The 17,909-nt window shown below is 46.8% G+C and overlaps 1 protein-coding gene across 3 annotated transcripts in view; it reads right to left on the bottom strand.

The window, feature by feature from the left end:
• Nucleotides 1-17,909, bottom strand: part of elmo3 (engulfment and cell motility 3) — a 157,799-nt gene that overhangs the window by 11,252 nt on the left and 128,638 nt on the right. For all 3 annotated transcript variants that reach the window (XM_072547656.1, XM_072547659.1, XM_072547660.1), the window contains 2 exons: nucleotides 4,259-4,371; nucleotides 402-506 (listed from right to left, as the gene is read on the bottom strand). In XM_072547656.1, coding sequence (XP_072403757.1) covers nucleotides 402-506; nucleotides 4,259-4,371 — 218 coding nt within the window. The remainder of the gene's footprint in view (nucleotides 1-401; nucleotides 507-4,258; nucleotides 4,372-17,909) is intronic.

Below are 17,909 nucleotides of genomic sequence, written 5' to 3'. Positions count from 1 at the left end.
GCATGGCCAATTTACCTGACCTGCACGTCTTTGGAGTGTGGGAGGAAACTGGAGCACCCAGAGGAAACCCACGCAGACACTGGGAGAATGTACAAACTCCACACAGTCAGTCGCCTGAGGTGGGAATTGAACCCGGGTCTGTGCTAACCACTGTGCCACCGTGCCGCCCACAGAAGCCTCTTCCCAGCCTGACCTTATCTCATGTCATCAGCTTCCATTTCCCCCCCATAATGTACACGTCAGCCTCCCCCACCCCCCCGCCCTCGAAAGTTGTCAGCTATCTGCAGTCCACGTTGTAGCCACTCCCACATGGTCACTCGCTTCACAAAAGTGACTCATCTTGAACAACTCAATTTGACGGACGGGTCGTGTTTGCGGAAAGTTCCGGGAGCGGTACGTACTCTTCTCCTGCAGGAGCTCGATAGCTGGATTGTCGTCCCTCTCCTCCACATCCCCGTAGTGAAGCACCTTGTGATTGGGTGACAGGCGGCAATACCACAGCTTGTCTGTCAGATTGAACACAGGGAAAAGGTTAACCCCCTTAGCACTGCTACTCCGCGCTGCCCCCCTCCCCACTGCCACTATCTTCGGCCACTGCGTGGGCATTACCATTCTCCACCTGGAGTTCATACCAGCCTCCACTTAAGTCCACCCAGTCAGCATTCCACTGAATAGCAAAGACACAGGCCATTCGGCCCATGCCCAAACAAGACTCCTACTACAATAGTACACTCACTGTCTCAGCACCTCCTTCAATTCTCTTATCCCTCATGGGCTTAATCAATAGTGCCAAGAATATATTGAGATTATACAACCCAAACATGTGGGTTCCACATTCTCACTGCTCTCTCTGGTTGAAGAATCTCTCTGGAATTCCCTCTCGGATTTCTCACTGACTGTGGACGGCCTACAACTTTCATCTCCCGGGAATGCAAAAGGGTTCGCTACATCTATGAACCCCGTCCATGATCTTCACTTAATCTTCCTTAATGAAAGATTGTGGGGCGGCACGGTGGCTCAGTGGTGAGCACCACTGCCTCACAACACCAGGGAGCCAGGTTCGATTCCAGCCTTGGGTGACTGTCGGGGTGCGGTTTGTGCACCCTCCCAGTGTCTGCACGGGTTTCCTCCAAAGATGCGCAGGTTAGGCTGGGCAGAATAATCCCACCGTGTCCAGGGATGTGTGGGCTAGGTGGATTGGCCATGGGGAGATGCAGGGTTACAGGGATAGGGGCAGGTCTGGGTGAAACCCTCTTCAGAGGGTTGGTATAGACCTGATGGGCTGTAGGGCCTCTTCCCATGCTCATGGGTTCAACTGGTCACCTCTACTTTTGAGGGGGACTTGGCCTTTTCATGCTTTTCCTCAGTTGAGCTACCAAATTCTCTCTCTCAGGTCGGTCCCATCACCAACCAATGTGTGGCCGTGCCCCTGACTAAACGAAGTGACCCGTCCTCCTGATCCAAGGACAACGTGGAATCATCCCGGATCCCTGTATTTCGATGGATCAAAGTCCATCACACTGACGCAGGTCGGCATGGGGCAGCAGCTGCTGTGGGCAAGGGGATTCAAAGGGAATTGATTTACAGCCTGTATACATCAGGCCTGCCAATTCCAATTAAATCCCGTCATGTCAGCACCAGATTGGAAATCATACAAACAGTGCCCAAAGAAGATGCACTTTCAAAGAGCCAGGCTTGGGTTTTTCCATTTAATCATCATCGATCTCTGCTTGACCCCGGCCCTCCCCCACACTCCCTTGAGGGTCGATGCCATACATTAGCTCTTGCTCTCCAATCTGTCACTTCATGGGAATGAAATGCTGACAGGGGAAGCAATGAACAGTGACAAATGCGGTTCCTCCTCCCCCCCCCCCCCCCCCCCCCCACCTCGACTGACAGGACAATATATTTCCCCTGCAAACTGCTCAGCTTGTTTTATCAACACCTTCTCCACGGGAGGCCTGACATCCGACCTTTAACCCCCAAACACAAACCACCTCGAAAGCTCGAGAGGCAGCAGAAAGCCTCCTGGGGCGGGGTCAATCTGGTTTAATCAGGATGATTACAGCCCACCGTCCCACGCGCAAGAGTGTGTACGCCAACCCTTGTCCTCATTTACCCTGGATTTGTTCACCACTGATCAGTGACCCCCTCCAACCGCCAACTCGCAGAGGATGCTTCTCCAGGGCCACACCCCTCCAAACTACCTGAGATCTTCCCACCACAGCCTCTTGTGAGCACCCCTCCCCCCACTCCCTCTCAACTGTAATCCCTTCAGCCGTGCCTGGGCCCTAAATTCTGGAATATTCTCTTTCCAACCTCTTGCCTTTCACCCTCATTTTCTCCCCCTCCTTTTCTTTTATAAAGCCTTTTTTTTTCTTAAAAACCTGATCAGAAATGCTGTTGCCCACACCTCTGGAGCACTCGAACTGGGGACCTCCCAGTCTAGGTGTAGGGACGCTACCACACAGCACCACAAGAGGGCCCTGCTTTCCTCCTTCAAGATGCTCCTTAAAACTTGTCTCCAAGTATTTCATGTGGCTGGCTGGAAAAATCCTGCTTTTTAACAGTGCCGCGAGCCACCTTGAGACATTTATTTCATGTAAGGCGCTATAGAAACGTAGGTTGTTGCTCCACTAACCTGGCCAAACACACTGACTTTGTGGTGCCACACTGACATTATCCTAGGTTTCTTTGATTGCTCCTTCCCACAACCACCAATTTCTCCCTCCATCACGCCCTTTTGGGACAATTTTACCGATGACAACTCCCTCACAGTTGCTCCTGTCACCCATTTATGGTTCTGGGGAGCACGCTCCTGTGGATGTTTGAACACAGGGTCCATCACTACTCGATTCACTGGGCAGGGCAGCCCTCAGCGGTGGGAATCTCGAGTAAACCAGCTCAGAGGGGGACAACGTTCCCAACGTCAGTGGAACTGTAGGTCAGTCAGTGCAAACAGGAGAAAGCTCAGACAGAAAGGCCTACAGCTCAGCTAGTCAACGGCCGAACCATTCAGGCACCGTGACCGATTTCTGCCATGTCCTCATCCAAGACACCAAAATCTTCCCCCCTTCTAGCCAGGGTCGTTTGCGGGTCAGGAATGAATTGGGTTGGATTGTGACGGGGCTGACCTGTAATGGGGTCTGGTCTGTAATTGAGGCCTGGACTGTAATGGGGGTGGAAGGGGGGGTGGCCCCTGACCTTAAATAGGTAGGTTGGCTTGTAATGGGGCGCCCAGCCTGTCCTGTAATGTTGGGCGGGCACCTCACCTGCAATGTGGGTGGCATGCTGGCTCAGTAGTTAGCACTGCTGCCTTACAGCACCAGGGCCCCAGGTTTGATTCCAGCCTTAGGCGACTGCCTGTGTGGAGTTTGCACATTCTCCCCGTGTCTGCGTGGGTTTCCTCCGGGTGCTCCGGTTTCCTCCCACAGTTCAAAGATGTGCAGGTCAGGTGAATTGGCCATGCTAAATTGCCCGTAGTGTTAGGTGCATCAGTCAGAGGGAAATGGGTCTGGGTGGGTTACTCTTCAGAGGGTCGGTGTGGACTGATTAGATTAGATTAGATTAGATTACTTACAGTGTGGAAACAGGCCCTTTGGCCCAACAAGCCCACACCGCCCCGCCGAAGCGTAACCCACCCATACCCCTACATCTACATCTACCCCTTACCTAACACTACGGGCAATTTAGCATGGCCAATTCACCGGGCCTGCACATCTTTGAACTGTGGGAGGAAACCGGAGCACCCGGAGGAAACCCACGCAGACACGGGGAGAACGTGCAAACTCCACACAGTCAGTCGCCTGAGGCGGGAGTTGAACCCGGGTCTCTGGTGCTGTGAGGCAGCAGTGCTAACCACTGTGCCACCGTGCCGACTGGTTGGGCTGAAGGGCCTGTTTCCACGCTGGAGGGAATCCAGCCTAATCAAATAAGAGGCCTGACCTATAATGCGGGGGAGGGGGGAGGGCACCTTGACTGTAATGGGTAGGTTGTGGCTGGGGGGTGGGAATTGGCCTGTAATTGGGGGCCTGGCCTGGCCTGTAATGCAGGGGAGGGGAGAGACATCTGGACTGTAATGGGTAGGTTGGGGGGGGGGGGGGGGGGTGATGGGGGTTGGCCTGTAATGGGGTTAGCACTGTGAAGGACGAGCCAATGCCAGAGCCAGTACCGGCTCCTACATGAGACAAAGGGAGGCAGACAGCTGCAACACAAATCAGACTCCATGACTCGAAGCATTAGTACCGGGAGGACGTACCTTGGCGTCGCCGACTACTGATTTTGCGGAAGAGAGTGCCGTCACACAGCCGGTTGAGGCGCTGCTGTTTAATCAGCTCCATCAGCTCGGGTTTGAGTCTCTCCCTTAACTCCCTGGGTACCAGAAGAGATCATGTGGTCACAGACTGCATGAACAGACAAGCACAGACAAGCAAAGATCTACAAGGTCACACAAGTGTGCGCCTACAGCCAGACATAAAATTGGTGAACCAAAGCTAACTTTCTCAATGCTGTTTCAGTACTTTCCTTCACGACGCAAAATGTAAAATATGGAAGAATGATCTCATTCAAAAGTACGACACTGTCACATGGACTGACAGGAAGAAGGTTCCCTCTGGCTGCAAGGTCTGGTAACTGGGGTGGGGTGGAGGGACAGTCTCAGAGTACAGGACAGACCAGTTAGCACTGAGCTGAGGAAGAACTTCTCTCAGAGGGGGCCAAATTCTTTAGAGTTCTCTGTCCAGAGGTGGGGGGTCAGACATTGAGTGCGTTCAAGATGGAGACTGATGGCGAAAGCATTGCAAGGATATGGGATAGTGCAGGAAAATGTTGTTGTTGTGGAAGATCAGCCATGGTTTCACTAAATGACAGGCTGAGGTTGAGGGGCTGAATGGCTACCTTTCGACTCCCATCCTTTACTCTCTATGTGTTCCTTCCCTGTACTGCTGCATTGAACAGGATGTCCTTCCCATTCTTATTTTGTTAACCAATCCTCAATCCTTGTAAGTATATTTCCCTGATCTCACGTGATCGAATTTTGTTTACTATGCTGGACCCTTGTAAGTATATTTCCCTGGTCTCACGTGATCTAATTTTGTTTACTCTGCTGGACCTTACCAAAAATCTTCTGAAAAATCTAAATACACCTCATTCACCCTGTTCTCCCCTATCTATTAAGACCATAAGACATGGGAGCAGAAGTTAGGCCATTCAGCCCATTGAGTGTGCTCTGTCATTCAATCATGGCGGATAAGTTTCTCAACCCCATTCTCCCCTAACCCTTGATCTCCTTGACAATCAAGACATTTCCCATTATAGCTTTAAAAAAAAGACTTTAAAAAACACGTTTGTCATTTCCCTTTTGTAAATCCGCACTGACTCTGCCTTATCCTTCCATTAATTTCGAAGTGTCCATGGTCACATCCTTTATTGTAGACTCTAACATGTTTGGTTAACATGTCTGTAATCCCCCAGTTTCTCAATCCCTTCTTTCCTAAATGGGAACTGTGTTTCCCTGAATTTTCTTCCCTTTATCATTCATAATAACCCCGGCTTGCGTTTTGTGCAGTTTGTCTGTTTGTGAAAGCGAGGGGTTTAAGGGCTAGACTTTAAGTGTAGAGGAGAAAGTGAGGACTGCAGATGCTGGGGATCAGAGCTGAAAATGTGTTGCTGGAAAAGCGCAACAGGTCAGGCAGCATCCAAGGAGCAGGAGAATTGCGTTTTGGGCATAAGCCTGAAGAAGGGCTCATGCCCGAAACGTCGATTCTCCTGCTCCTTGGATGCTGCCTGACCTGTTGCGCTTTTCCAGCAACACATTTTCAGGTTTAAGTGTAGAGGTACAATTTAAAACTCAATTTCCAATTACCTTTGGTTAGACAATTTGTAACAGACACAGTTACTTTCTGTACATAGGAAGCTTTGGATTGTTTTCACATTGTGATGATTCGGGGAATAGTGGGGCTTGACTGACCAGTGATCTATCCAGTGACATATAACTTACATCTAATTTGCAGGGTCCATGCCAAAGTTTACAGAATTTTAAAAGATGACCATTAACACATCTGCTATTGTTACAGCCACTTCCTTTAACAATCTAAGGCCTTGTTAACGCACAAGGAATTTAACTACTTTAAGTGCCATTAATTTTTCCAGCACTTTTATTTAATATTAATATCTGTCATTCATTTGCATAGGCAGCTTTGTTTCTTGGATGGTTTTGGTCTTGTCCTCTGAAAGCACAGGCACAAATAGTTGTTTCGTTTCCTTGTCTTTTTTTTAAACTCCCCTTTAAAAATTCTCCTTATTCTGCTTCGAATGGAGCCACGTTTATAAAGTCATAGAGATGTACACCACGGAAACAGAGCCTTCGGTCCAACTCACCCATGCCGACCAGATATCCTAATTTCAGTTTTCTACTTGCCAGCTCCCGGCCCATATCCCTCCAAACCCTTCCTATTCATATACCCATCCAGATGCCTTTTAAATGTTGTAATTGTACAAGCCTCCACCACTTCCTCTGGCAACTCATTCTGTACACGCACCTTCCTCTGTGTAAAAAAATAGCTCCTTTTGTTCATTTTAGATCTTTCCCCTCTCACCTTAAAAATATGTCCTCTGACTCTGGGGGGAAAAAAATCTCATCTATGTACTTTATCCATGCCCTCCTCATAATTTTGTAAACCTCTATAAGGTCACCCCTCAGCCTCCGATGCTCCAGGGAAAACAGCCCCAGCTTATTTAGCCTCTCCCATTGGCTCAAATCCTCCAACCCTGGCAACATCCTTGTAAATCTTTACTGATCCCTTTCACGTTTCACAACATCCTTCCTATAGCAGGGAGACCAAAATTGCACGCAGTCTTCCAAATGTGGCCTCACCACTGTCATGCACAACTGCGACATGACATTTCAACTCCTATCCTCAATGCACTGACCTGTTTTCTTATCCTAATCTTTTCATACATTTTCATGTTCCTCACTACATTACTCTCCTATCTATTTTCACTATCTATGTTTTTTACACTCTTCCATCACACTGTTCTAATATGTTCCCAATCTTTTGCGTCGCCATTTTTCTTGGTAACCTTATAGTTCAAGTAACTTCCTTGATGATATAATTCTCACAATTAGAACACTTTAGTTGTGAGATTTTAGATTAGATTAGATTAGATTAGATTACTTACAGTGTGGAAACAGGCCCTTCGGCCCAACAAGTCCACACCGCCCCGCCGAAGCGCAACCCACCAATACCCCTACATCTACCCCTTACCTAACACTACGGGCAATTTAGTATGGCCAATTCACCTGACCTTCACATCTTTGGAGTGTGGGAGGAAACCGGAGCACCCGGAGGAAACCCACGCAGACACGGGGAGAATGTGCAAACTCCACACAGAGAGTCGCCTGAGGCGGGAATTGAACCCGGGTCTTTGGCGCTGTGAGGCAGCAGTGCTAACCACTGTGCCACCGTGCCGCCCATCATTTTGTGCACTAAATGAATTTATTTTTGTTGTAAACTATGTATTCATTCTTTAAATATTAACCATTGTCTGGTTCTACTACTGTCTGCCTTTTAACATCATTTTCCAATCCGCTATAGAGAATTCACTCCCCATGGCTTCACATTTCCATTCAGCCATAATTTCCAATTGAACTACATTGCTTTCACATTTAATATAAAATCTCATATTGTGGTTACTCTTTCCTCTGGCACCTTCATAAATTAAAAGATCAATTTGCCCTTTTTTCATTGCACGACACCAGATTTAAAGTAGCCTGTTGTCTGGTTGGTTCCTCAATGTCCTGCTTTAGAAAACCATTTCAATTACATTCCAAAAGTTTGTCCTCTACAACATTGGCAGTCAGGATTTGGAGATGCCGGTGTTGGACTAGGGTGCACAAAATTAGAAATCACACAACAGCAGGTTATAGTCCAACAGGTTTAGTTGGAAGCACTAGCTTTCGGAGTGCTGCTCCTTCATCAGGTAGTTGAAGGAACAACATTGGCAGTAATTGAGTTTATCTAGTCTACATATAGATTCAAATCCTCTATCATTGCTATATAACTCCTATGGCATGCCCCTCTACTTTCTTGGCTTACACTTTGGGGTTTATATTATTACTCCTATTTTTTAGCCTATAAACAAGTCCCACTAATGTTTATAACCCTTGCTGTTTCTCAATTCCATCCAAACTGATTCTAAATCTTGAAGCGTAGAACAAAGGTAATCTCTCAGTACAGTGCTGATGCCTTCTGAAGCCTGGCATTGGACAAGCAACACGGCCCTCAGGATTCACATTCTCAGCTGCTCAGAATGACGACCATTCCCCAAACCGTGCTGATCTCTACCAACGTTCATTCAGCAACTATGTCTTTTTAATGTTCTCCCACTTGGATGCGATGCCATGCAATACCACGATGCAGGGGTCAGTCTGCTCATCCACTAGTATAGGTCTTGCTCTTGCCCTTTACAAGTTGCAAGAACCTCAAACCTGTTAGACAACTGCAAAGGGTGAAGCTCTATCTTCTCAATCTTATTTGCCTGACCCTCTTGTTCCTGGTCATTGACCTGGTCAGCTAAACTAAGAGGTGTGACTGCCTTCTGGTACAAATATCCAGGCATGTTTCCCCACCCCTCCCTGAGACCTCGGGTGATCAGCATTCAGCTCATAAACTGTAGCTGTTCAATCCATTGACACTTACCAGCGAAGTGGCGGACATGGATTGTTAATGCATCAGATACTCCCACATGCTGCAGCTGTGACGCATCACCTGTCCTACCATCTTTACTATGTTAATATATGTCACATCAAACTTAAGTGTTGAATTTCTGATTCCCCTCAGACCTGGGAGTGAGTGGTTTCACAAACTATGTTCCAGCAGCACCTTGTATTTTTACTCTTTTGAAAACAATGAACCAATTTGGATAAAGAGAAGAAACTGCTTAAACTACTTAGCTAATTAACTAGTTACAGCAAACATCACAACTCTCAGGCTCAAGGCTTGCTACTGCCTCTGCTAATAAATTCAGGGCTGCAGGCAGTTGAAATGCTGGAATCCATCTGAAAGGACACACAAAATCATTTTGTTTGTCCTTCCCTCAGTGTCAGATTCGATCTCCATAGAGTCATAGAGATGTACAACATGGAAACAGACCCTTCGGTCCAACCCGTCCATGCCGACCAGATATCCCAACCCAATTTGGTTCCACCTGCCAGCACCCGGCCCATATCCCTCCAAACCCTTCCTATTCATATACCCATCCAAATGCCTCTTAAATGTTGCAATTGTACCAGCCTCCACCACTTCCTCTGGCAGCCCATTCCATACACGTACCACTCTCTGCGTGAAAAAGTTGCCCCTTAGGTCTCTTTTATATCTTTCCCCTCTTACCCTAAACCTATGCCCTCTAGTTCTGGACTCCCCAACCCCAGGGAAAAGACTTTGCCTATTTACCCTAATCATGCCCCTCATAATTTTGTAAACCTCCATAAAGTCACCCCTCAGCCTCCGATGCAAAGTTAATCTGAGAACGGAGACTGCCTCCTGCTGACTGATGTTGTGAGGAAATCATTTTCCAAGCTCTGCTCCATCACATATTGACATCTCCTCCCCAATCCCTCCCCACTCCCACTGTTACTGTTTCTAAATTATCAAACACATTCAATTCACCCCCCATTGTAAATTATCCCAATGTACCAAACCCTTCCCCACTCACTCCCATTGTAAATGATCCCAATGTAACAAACCCTTCCCCACTCCCTCCCATTGTAAATGATCCCAATATAACAAACCCTTCTCCACTCCCTCCCATTGTAAATGATCCCAATGTAACAAACCCTTCCCCACTCCCTCCCATTGTAAATGATCCCAATGTAACAAACCCTTCCCCACTCCCTCCCATTGTAAATGATCCCAATGTAACAAACCCTTCCCCACTCCCTCCCATTGTAAATGATCCCAATGTAACAAACCCTTCCCCACTCACTCCCATTGTAAATGATCCCAATGTAACAAACCCTTCCCCACTCCCTCCCATTGTAAATGATCCCAATGTAACAAACCCTTCCCCACTCACTCCCATTGTAACTGATCCCAATGTAACAAACCCTTCCCCACTCACTCCCATTGTAAATAGTCCCCATGTAACAAACCCTTCCCCACTCACTCCCATTGTAAATGATCCCAATGTAACAAACCCTTCCCCACTCACTCCCATTGTAAATGATCCCAATGTAACAAACCCTTCCCCACTCACTCCCATTGTAAATGATCCCAATGTAACAAACCCTTCCCCACTCACTCCCATTGTAAATGATCCCAATGTAACAAACCCTTCCCCACTCCCTCCCATTGTAAATGATCCCAATGGAACAAACCCTTCCCCACTCACTCCCATTGTAAATGATCCCAATGTAACAAACCCTTCCCCACTCCCTCCCATTGTAAATGATCCCAATATAACAAACCCTTCCCCACTCACTCCCATTGTAAATGATCCCAATGTAACAAACCCTTCCCCACTCACTCCCATTGTAAATGATCCCAATGTAACAAACCCTTCCCCACTCACTCCCATTGTAAATGATCCCAATGTAACAAACCCTTCCCCACTCCCTCCCATTGTAAATGATCCCAATGTAACAAACCCTTCCCCACTCACTCCCATTGTAACTGATCCCAATGTAACAAACCCTTCCCCACTCACTCCCATTGTAAATAGTCCCCATGTAACAAACCCTTCCCCACTCACTCCCATTGTAAATGATCCCAATGTAACAAACCCTTCCCCACTCACTCCCATTGTAAATGATCCCAATGTAACAAACCCTTCCCCACTCACTCCCATTGTAAATGATCCCAATGTAACAAACCCTTCCCCACTCCCTCCCATTGTAAATGATCCCAATGTAACAAACCCTTCCCCACTCACTCCCATTGTAACTGATCCCAATGTAACAAACCCTTCCCCACTCACTCCCATTGTAAATAGTCCCCATGTAACAAACCCTTCCCCACTCACTCCCATTGTAAATGATCCCAATGTAACAAACCCTTCCCCACTCACTCCCATTGTAAATGATCCCAATGTAACAAACCCTTCCCCACTCACTCCCATTGTAAATGATCCCAATGTAACAAACCCTTCCCCACTCACTCCCATTGTAAATGATCCCAATGTAACAAACCCTTCCCCACTCCCTCCCATTGTAAATGATCCCAATGGAACAAACCCTTCCCCACTCACTCCCATTGTAAATGATCGCAATGTAACAAACCCTTCCCCACTCACTCCCATTGTAAATGATCCCAATGGAACAAACCCTTCCCCACTCACTCCCATTGTAAATGATCCCAATGTAACAAACCCTTCCCCACTCCCTCCCATTGTAAATGATCCCAATGTAACAAACCCTTCCCCACTCCCTCCCATTGTAAATGATCCCAATGTAACAAACCCTTCCCCACTCACTCCCATTGTAAATGATCCCAATGTAACAAACCCTTCCCCACTCACTCCCATTGTAAATGATCCCAATGTAACAAACCCTTCCCCACTCCCTCCCATTGTAAATGATCCCAATGTAACAAACCCTTCCCCACTCCCTCCCATTGTAAATAGTCCCAATGTAACAAACCCTTCCCCACTCCCTCCCATTGTAAATGATCCCAATGTAACAAACCCTTCCCCACTCACTCCCATTGTAAATGATCCCAATGTAACAAACCCTTCCCCACTCACTCCCATTGTAAATGATCCCAATGTAACAAACCCTTCCCCACTCCCTCCCATTGTAAATGATCCCAATGTAACAAACCCTTCCCCACTCACTCCCATTGTAAATGATCCCAATGTAACAAACCCTTCCCCACTCACTCCCATTGTAAATGATCCCAATGTAACAAACCCTTCCCCACTCCCTCCCATTGTAAATGATCCCAATGTAACAAACCCTTCCCCACTCACTCCCATTGTAAATGATCCCAATGTAACAAACCCTTCCCCACTCACTCCCATTGTAAATGATCCCAATGTAACAAACCCTTCCCCACTCACTCCCATTGTAAATGATCCCAATGTAACAAACCCTTCCCCACTCCCTCCCATTGTAAATGATCCCAATGTAACAAACCCTTCCCCACTCACTCCCATTGTAAATGATCCCAATGTAACAAACCCTTCCCCACTCACTCCCATTGTAAATGATCCCAATGTAACAAACCCTTCCCCACTCACTCCCATTGTAAATGATCCCAATGTAACAAACCCTTCCCCACTCACTCCCATTGTAAATGATGCCAATGTAACAAACCCTTCCCCACTCACTCCCATTGTAAATGATCCGAATATAACAAACCCTTCCCCACTCCCTCCCATTGTAAATGATCCCCATGTAACAAACCCTTCCCCACTCCCTCCCATTGTAAATGATCCCCATGTAACAAACCCTTCCCCACTCACTCCCATTGTAAATGATCCCAATGTAACAAACCCTTCCCCACTCACTCCCATTGTAAATGATCCCAATGTAACAAACCCTTCCCCACTCCCTCCCATTGTAAATGATCCCAATGTAACAAACCCTTCCCCACTCACTCCCATTGTAAATGATACCAATGTAACAAACCCTTCCCCACTCACTCCCATTGTAAATGATCCCAATGTAACAAACCCTTCCCCACTCCCTCCCATTGTAAATGATCCCAATGTAACAAACCCTTCCCCACTCCCTCCCATTGTAAATGATCCCAATGTAACAAACCCTTCCCCACTCACTCCCATTGTAAATGATCCCAATGTAACAAACCCTTCCCCACTCCCTCCCATTGTAAATGATCCCAATGTAACAAACCCTTCCCCACTCCCTCCCATTGTAAATGATCCCAATGTAACAAACCCTTCCCCACTCCCTCCCATTGTAAATGATCCCAATGTAACAAACCCTTCCCCACTCCCTCCCATTGTAAATGATCCCCATGTAACAAACCCTTCCCCACTCACTCCCATTGTAAATGATCCCAATGTAACAAACCCTTCCCCACTCCCTCCCATTGTAAATGATCCCAATGTAACAAACCCTTCCCCACTCACTCCCATTGTAAATGATCCCAATGTAACAAACCCTTCCCCACTCACTCCCATTGTAAATGATCCCCATGTAACAAACCCTTCCCCACTCCCTCCCATTGTAAATGATCCCCATGTAACAAACCCTTCCCCACTCACTCCCATTGTAAATGATCCCAATGTAACAAACCCTTCCCCACTCCCTCCCATTGTAAATGATCCCAATGTAACAAACCCTTCCCCACTCACTCCCATTGTAAATGGTCCCAATATATCAAACCCTTCCCCACTCCCTCCCATTGTAAATGATCCCAATGGAACAAACCCTTCCCCACTCACTCCCATTGTAAATGATCCCAATGTAACAAACCCTTCCCCACTCCCTCCCATTGTAAATGATCCCAATGTAACAAACCCTTCCCCACTCCCTCCCATTGTAAATGATCCCAATATAACAAACCCTTCCCCACTCCCTCCCATTGTAAATGATCCCAATATAACAAACCCTTCCCCACTCCCTCCCATTGTAAATGATCCCAATGTAACAAACCCTTCCCCACTCCCTCCCATTGTAAATGATCCCAATGTAACAAACCCTTCCCCACTCCCTCCCATTGTAAATGATCCCAATGTAACAAACCCTTCCCCACTCCCTCCCATTGTAAATGATCCCCATGTAACAAACCCTTCCCCACTCACTCCCATTGTAAATGACCCCAATGTAACAAACCCTTCCCCACTCACTCCCATTGTAAATGATCCCAATGTAACAAACCCTTCCCCACTCACTCCCATTGTAAATGATCCCAATGTAACAAACCCTTCCCCACTCCCTCCCATTGTAAATGATCCCCATGTAACAAACCCTTCCCCACTCACTCCCATTGTAAATGATCCCAATGTAACAAACCCTTCCCCACTCCCTCCCATTGTAAATGATCCCAATATAACAAACCCTTCCCCACTCCCTCCCATTGTAAATGATCCCAATGTAACAAACCCTTCCCCACTCACTCCCATTGTAAATGATCCCAATGTAACAAACCCTTCCCCACTCACTCCCATTGTAAATGATCCCCATGTAACAAACCCTTCCCCACTCCCTCCCATTGTAAATGATCCCCATGTAACAAACCCTTCCCCACTCACTCCCATTGTAAATGATCCCAATGTAACAAACCCTTCCCCACTCCCTCCCATTGTAAATGATCCCAATGTAACAAACCCTTCCCCACTCACTCCCATTGTAAATGATCCCAATGTAACAAACCCTTCCCCACTCACTCCCATTGTAAATGATCCCAATGTAACAAACCCTTCCCCACTCCCTCCCATTGTAAATGATCCCAATGTAACAAACCCTTCCCCACTCACTCCCATTGTAAATGATCCCAATGTAACAAACCCTTCCCCACTCCCTCCCATTGTAAATGATCCCCATGTAACAAACCCTTCCCCACTCACTCCCATTGTAAATGATCCCAATGTAACAAACCCTTCCCCACTCCCTCCCATTGTAAATGATCCCAATGTAACAAACCCTTCCCCACTCACTCCCATTGTAAATGATCCCAATGTAACAAACCCTTCCCCACTCACTCCCATTGTAAATGATCCCAATGTAACAAACCCTTCCCCACTCCCTCCCATTGTAAATGATCCCAATGTAACAAACCCTTCCCCACTCACTCCCATTGTAAATGATCCCAATGTAACAAACCCTTCCCCACTCCCTCCCATTGTAAATGATCCCCATGTAACAAACCCTTCCCCACTCACTCCCATTGTAAATGATCCCAATGTAACAAACCCTTCCCCACTCCCTCCCATTGTAAATGATCCCAATGTAACAAACCCTTCCCCACTCACTCCCATTGTAAATGATCCCAATGTAACAAACCCTTCCCCACTCACTCCCATTGTAAATGATCCCAATGTAACAAACCCTTCCCCACTCACTCCCATTGTAAATGATCCCAATGTAACAAACCCTTCCCCACTCACTCCCATTGTAAATGATCCCAATGTAACAAACCCTTCCCCACTCACTCCCATTGTAAATGATCCCAATGTAACAAACCCTTCCCCACTCCCTCCCATTGTAAATGATCCCAATGTAACAAACCCTTCCCCACTCCCTCCCATTGTAAATGATCCCAATGGAACAAACCCTTCCCCACTCACTCCCATTGTAAATAGTCCCAATATAACAAACCCTTCCCCACTCCCTCCCATTGTAAATGATCCCAATGTAACAAACCCTTCCCCACTCACTCCCATTGTAAATGATCCCAATATAACAAACCCTTCCCCACTCCCTCCCATTGTAAATAGCCCCAATGTAACAAACCCTTCCCCACTCCCTCCCATTGTAAATGATCCCAATGTAACAAACCCTTCCCCACTCACTCCCATTGTAAATGATCCCAATGTAACAAACCCTTCCCCACTCACTCCCATTGTAAATGATCCCAATGTAACAAACCCTTCCCCACTCCCTCCCATTGTAAATGATCCCAATGTAACAAACCCTTCCCCACTCCCTCCCATTGTAAATGATCCCAATATAACAAACCCTTCCCCACTCACTCCCATTGTAAATGCTCCCAATATAACAAACCCTTCCCCACTCCCTCCCATTGTAAATGATCCCAATATAACAAACCCTTCCCCACTCCCTCCCATTGTAAATGATCCCCATGTAACAAACCCTTCCCCACTCCCTCCCATTGTAAATGATCCCAATATAACAAACCCTTCCCCACTCCCTCCCATTGTAAATGATCCCAATGTAACAAACCCTTCCCCACTCCCTCCCATTGTAAATGATCCCAATGTAACAAACCCTTCCCCACTCCCTCCCATTGTAAATGATCCCAATATAACAAACCCTTCCCCACTCCCTCCCATTGTAAATGATCCCAATGTAACAGACCCTTCCCCACTCCCTCCCATTGTAAATGATCCCAATGTAACAAACCCTTCCCCACTCCCTCCCATTGTAAATGATCCCAATGTAACAAACCCTTCCCCACTCCCTCCCATTGTAAATGATCCCAATGTAACAAACCCTTCCCCACTCCCTCCCATTGTAAATGATCCCAATGTAACAAACCCTTCCCCACTCCCTCCCATTGTAAATGATCCCAATGGAACAAACCCTTCCCCACTCACTCCCATTGTAAATAGTCCCAATATAACAAACCCTTCCCCACTCCCTCCCATTGTAAATGATCCCAATGTAACAAACCCTTCCCCACTCCCTCCCATTGTAAATGATCCCAATGGAACAAACCCTTCCCCACTCACTCCCATTGTAAATAGTCCCAATATAACAAACCCTTCCCCACTCCCTCCCATTGTAAATGATCCCAATGTAACAAACCCTTCCCCACTCACTCCCATTGTAAATGATCCCAATGTAACAAACCCTTCCCCACTCCCTCCCATTGTAAATGATCCCAATGTAACAAACCCTTCCCCACTCCCTCCCATTGTAAATGATCCCAATATAACAAACCCTTCCCCACTCCCTCCCATTGTAAATGGTCCCAATATATCAAACCCTTCCCCACTCCCTCCCATTGTAAATGATCCCAATGGAACAAACCCTTCCCCACTCACTCCCATTGTAAATGATCCCAATGTAACAAACCCTTCCCCACTCACTCCCATTGTAAATGATCCCAATGTAACAAACCCTTCCCCACTCCCTCCCATTGTAAATGATCCCAATGTAACAAACCCTTCCCCACTCCCTCCCATTGTAAATGATCCCAATGTAACAAACCCTTCCCCACTCCCTCCCATTGTAAATGATCCCAATGAAACAAACCCTTCCCCACTCCCTCCCATTGTAAATGATCCCAATGAAACAAACCCTTCCCCACTCACTCTCATTGTAAATGATCCCAATATAACAAACCCTTCCCCACTCACTCCCATTGTAAATGATCCCAATGTAACAAACCCTTCCCCACTCACTCCCATTGTAAATGATCACAATGTAACAAACCCTTCCCCACTCACTCCCATTGTAAATGATCCCAATGTAACAAACCCTTCCCCACTCCCTCCCATTGTAAATGGTCCCAATATAACAAACCCTTCCCCACTCACTCCCATTGTAAATGATCCCAATGTAACAAACCCTTCCCCACTCCCTCCCATTGTAAATGGTCCCAATATAACAAACCCTTCCCCACTCACTCCCATTGTAAATGATCCCAATGTAACAAACCCTTCCCCACTCCCTCCCATTGTAAATGATCCCAATATAACAAACCCTTCCCCACTCCCTCCCATTGTAAATGGTCCCAATATAACAAACCCTTCCCCACTCACTCCCATTGTAAATGGTCCCAATATAACAAACCCTTCCCCACTCACTCCCATTGTAAATGATCCCAATGGAACAAACCCTTCCCCACTCACTCCCATTGTAAATGATCCCAATGGAACAAACCCTTCCCCACTCCCTCCCATTGTAAATGATCCCAATGTAACAAACCCTTCCCCACTCCCTCCCATTGTAAATGATCCCAATATAACAAACCCTTCCCCACTCACTCCCATTGTAAATAGTCCCAATGGAACAAACCCTTCCCCACTCCCTCCCATTGTAAATGATCCCAATATAACAAACCCTTCCCCACTCACTCCCATTGTAAATAGTCCCAATGGAACAAACCCTTCCCCACTCACTCCCATTGTAAATGATCCCAATGGAACAAACCCTTCCCCACTCCCTCCCATTGTAAATGATCCCAATGTAACAAACCCTTCCCCACTCCCTCCCATTGTAAATAGTCCCAATATAACAAACCCTTCCCCACTCACTCCCA

Source organism: Chiloscyllium punctatum, chromosome 26 (genome assembly GCF_047496795.1).
Source record: "Chiloscyllium punctatum isolate Juve2018m chromosome 26, sChiPun1.3, whole genome shotgun sequence".
NCBI lineage: Eukaryota > Metazoa > Chordata > Chondrichthyes > Orectolobiformes > Hemiscylliidae > Chiloscyllium > Chiloscyllium punctatum.
The sequence above is the reverse complement of the archived record's forward strand: the minus strand, read 5'-3'. Positions and strand labels throughout refer to the sequence as shown.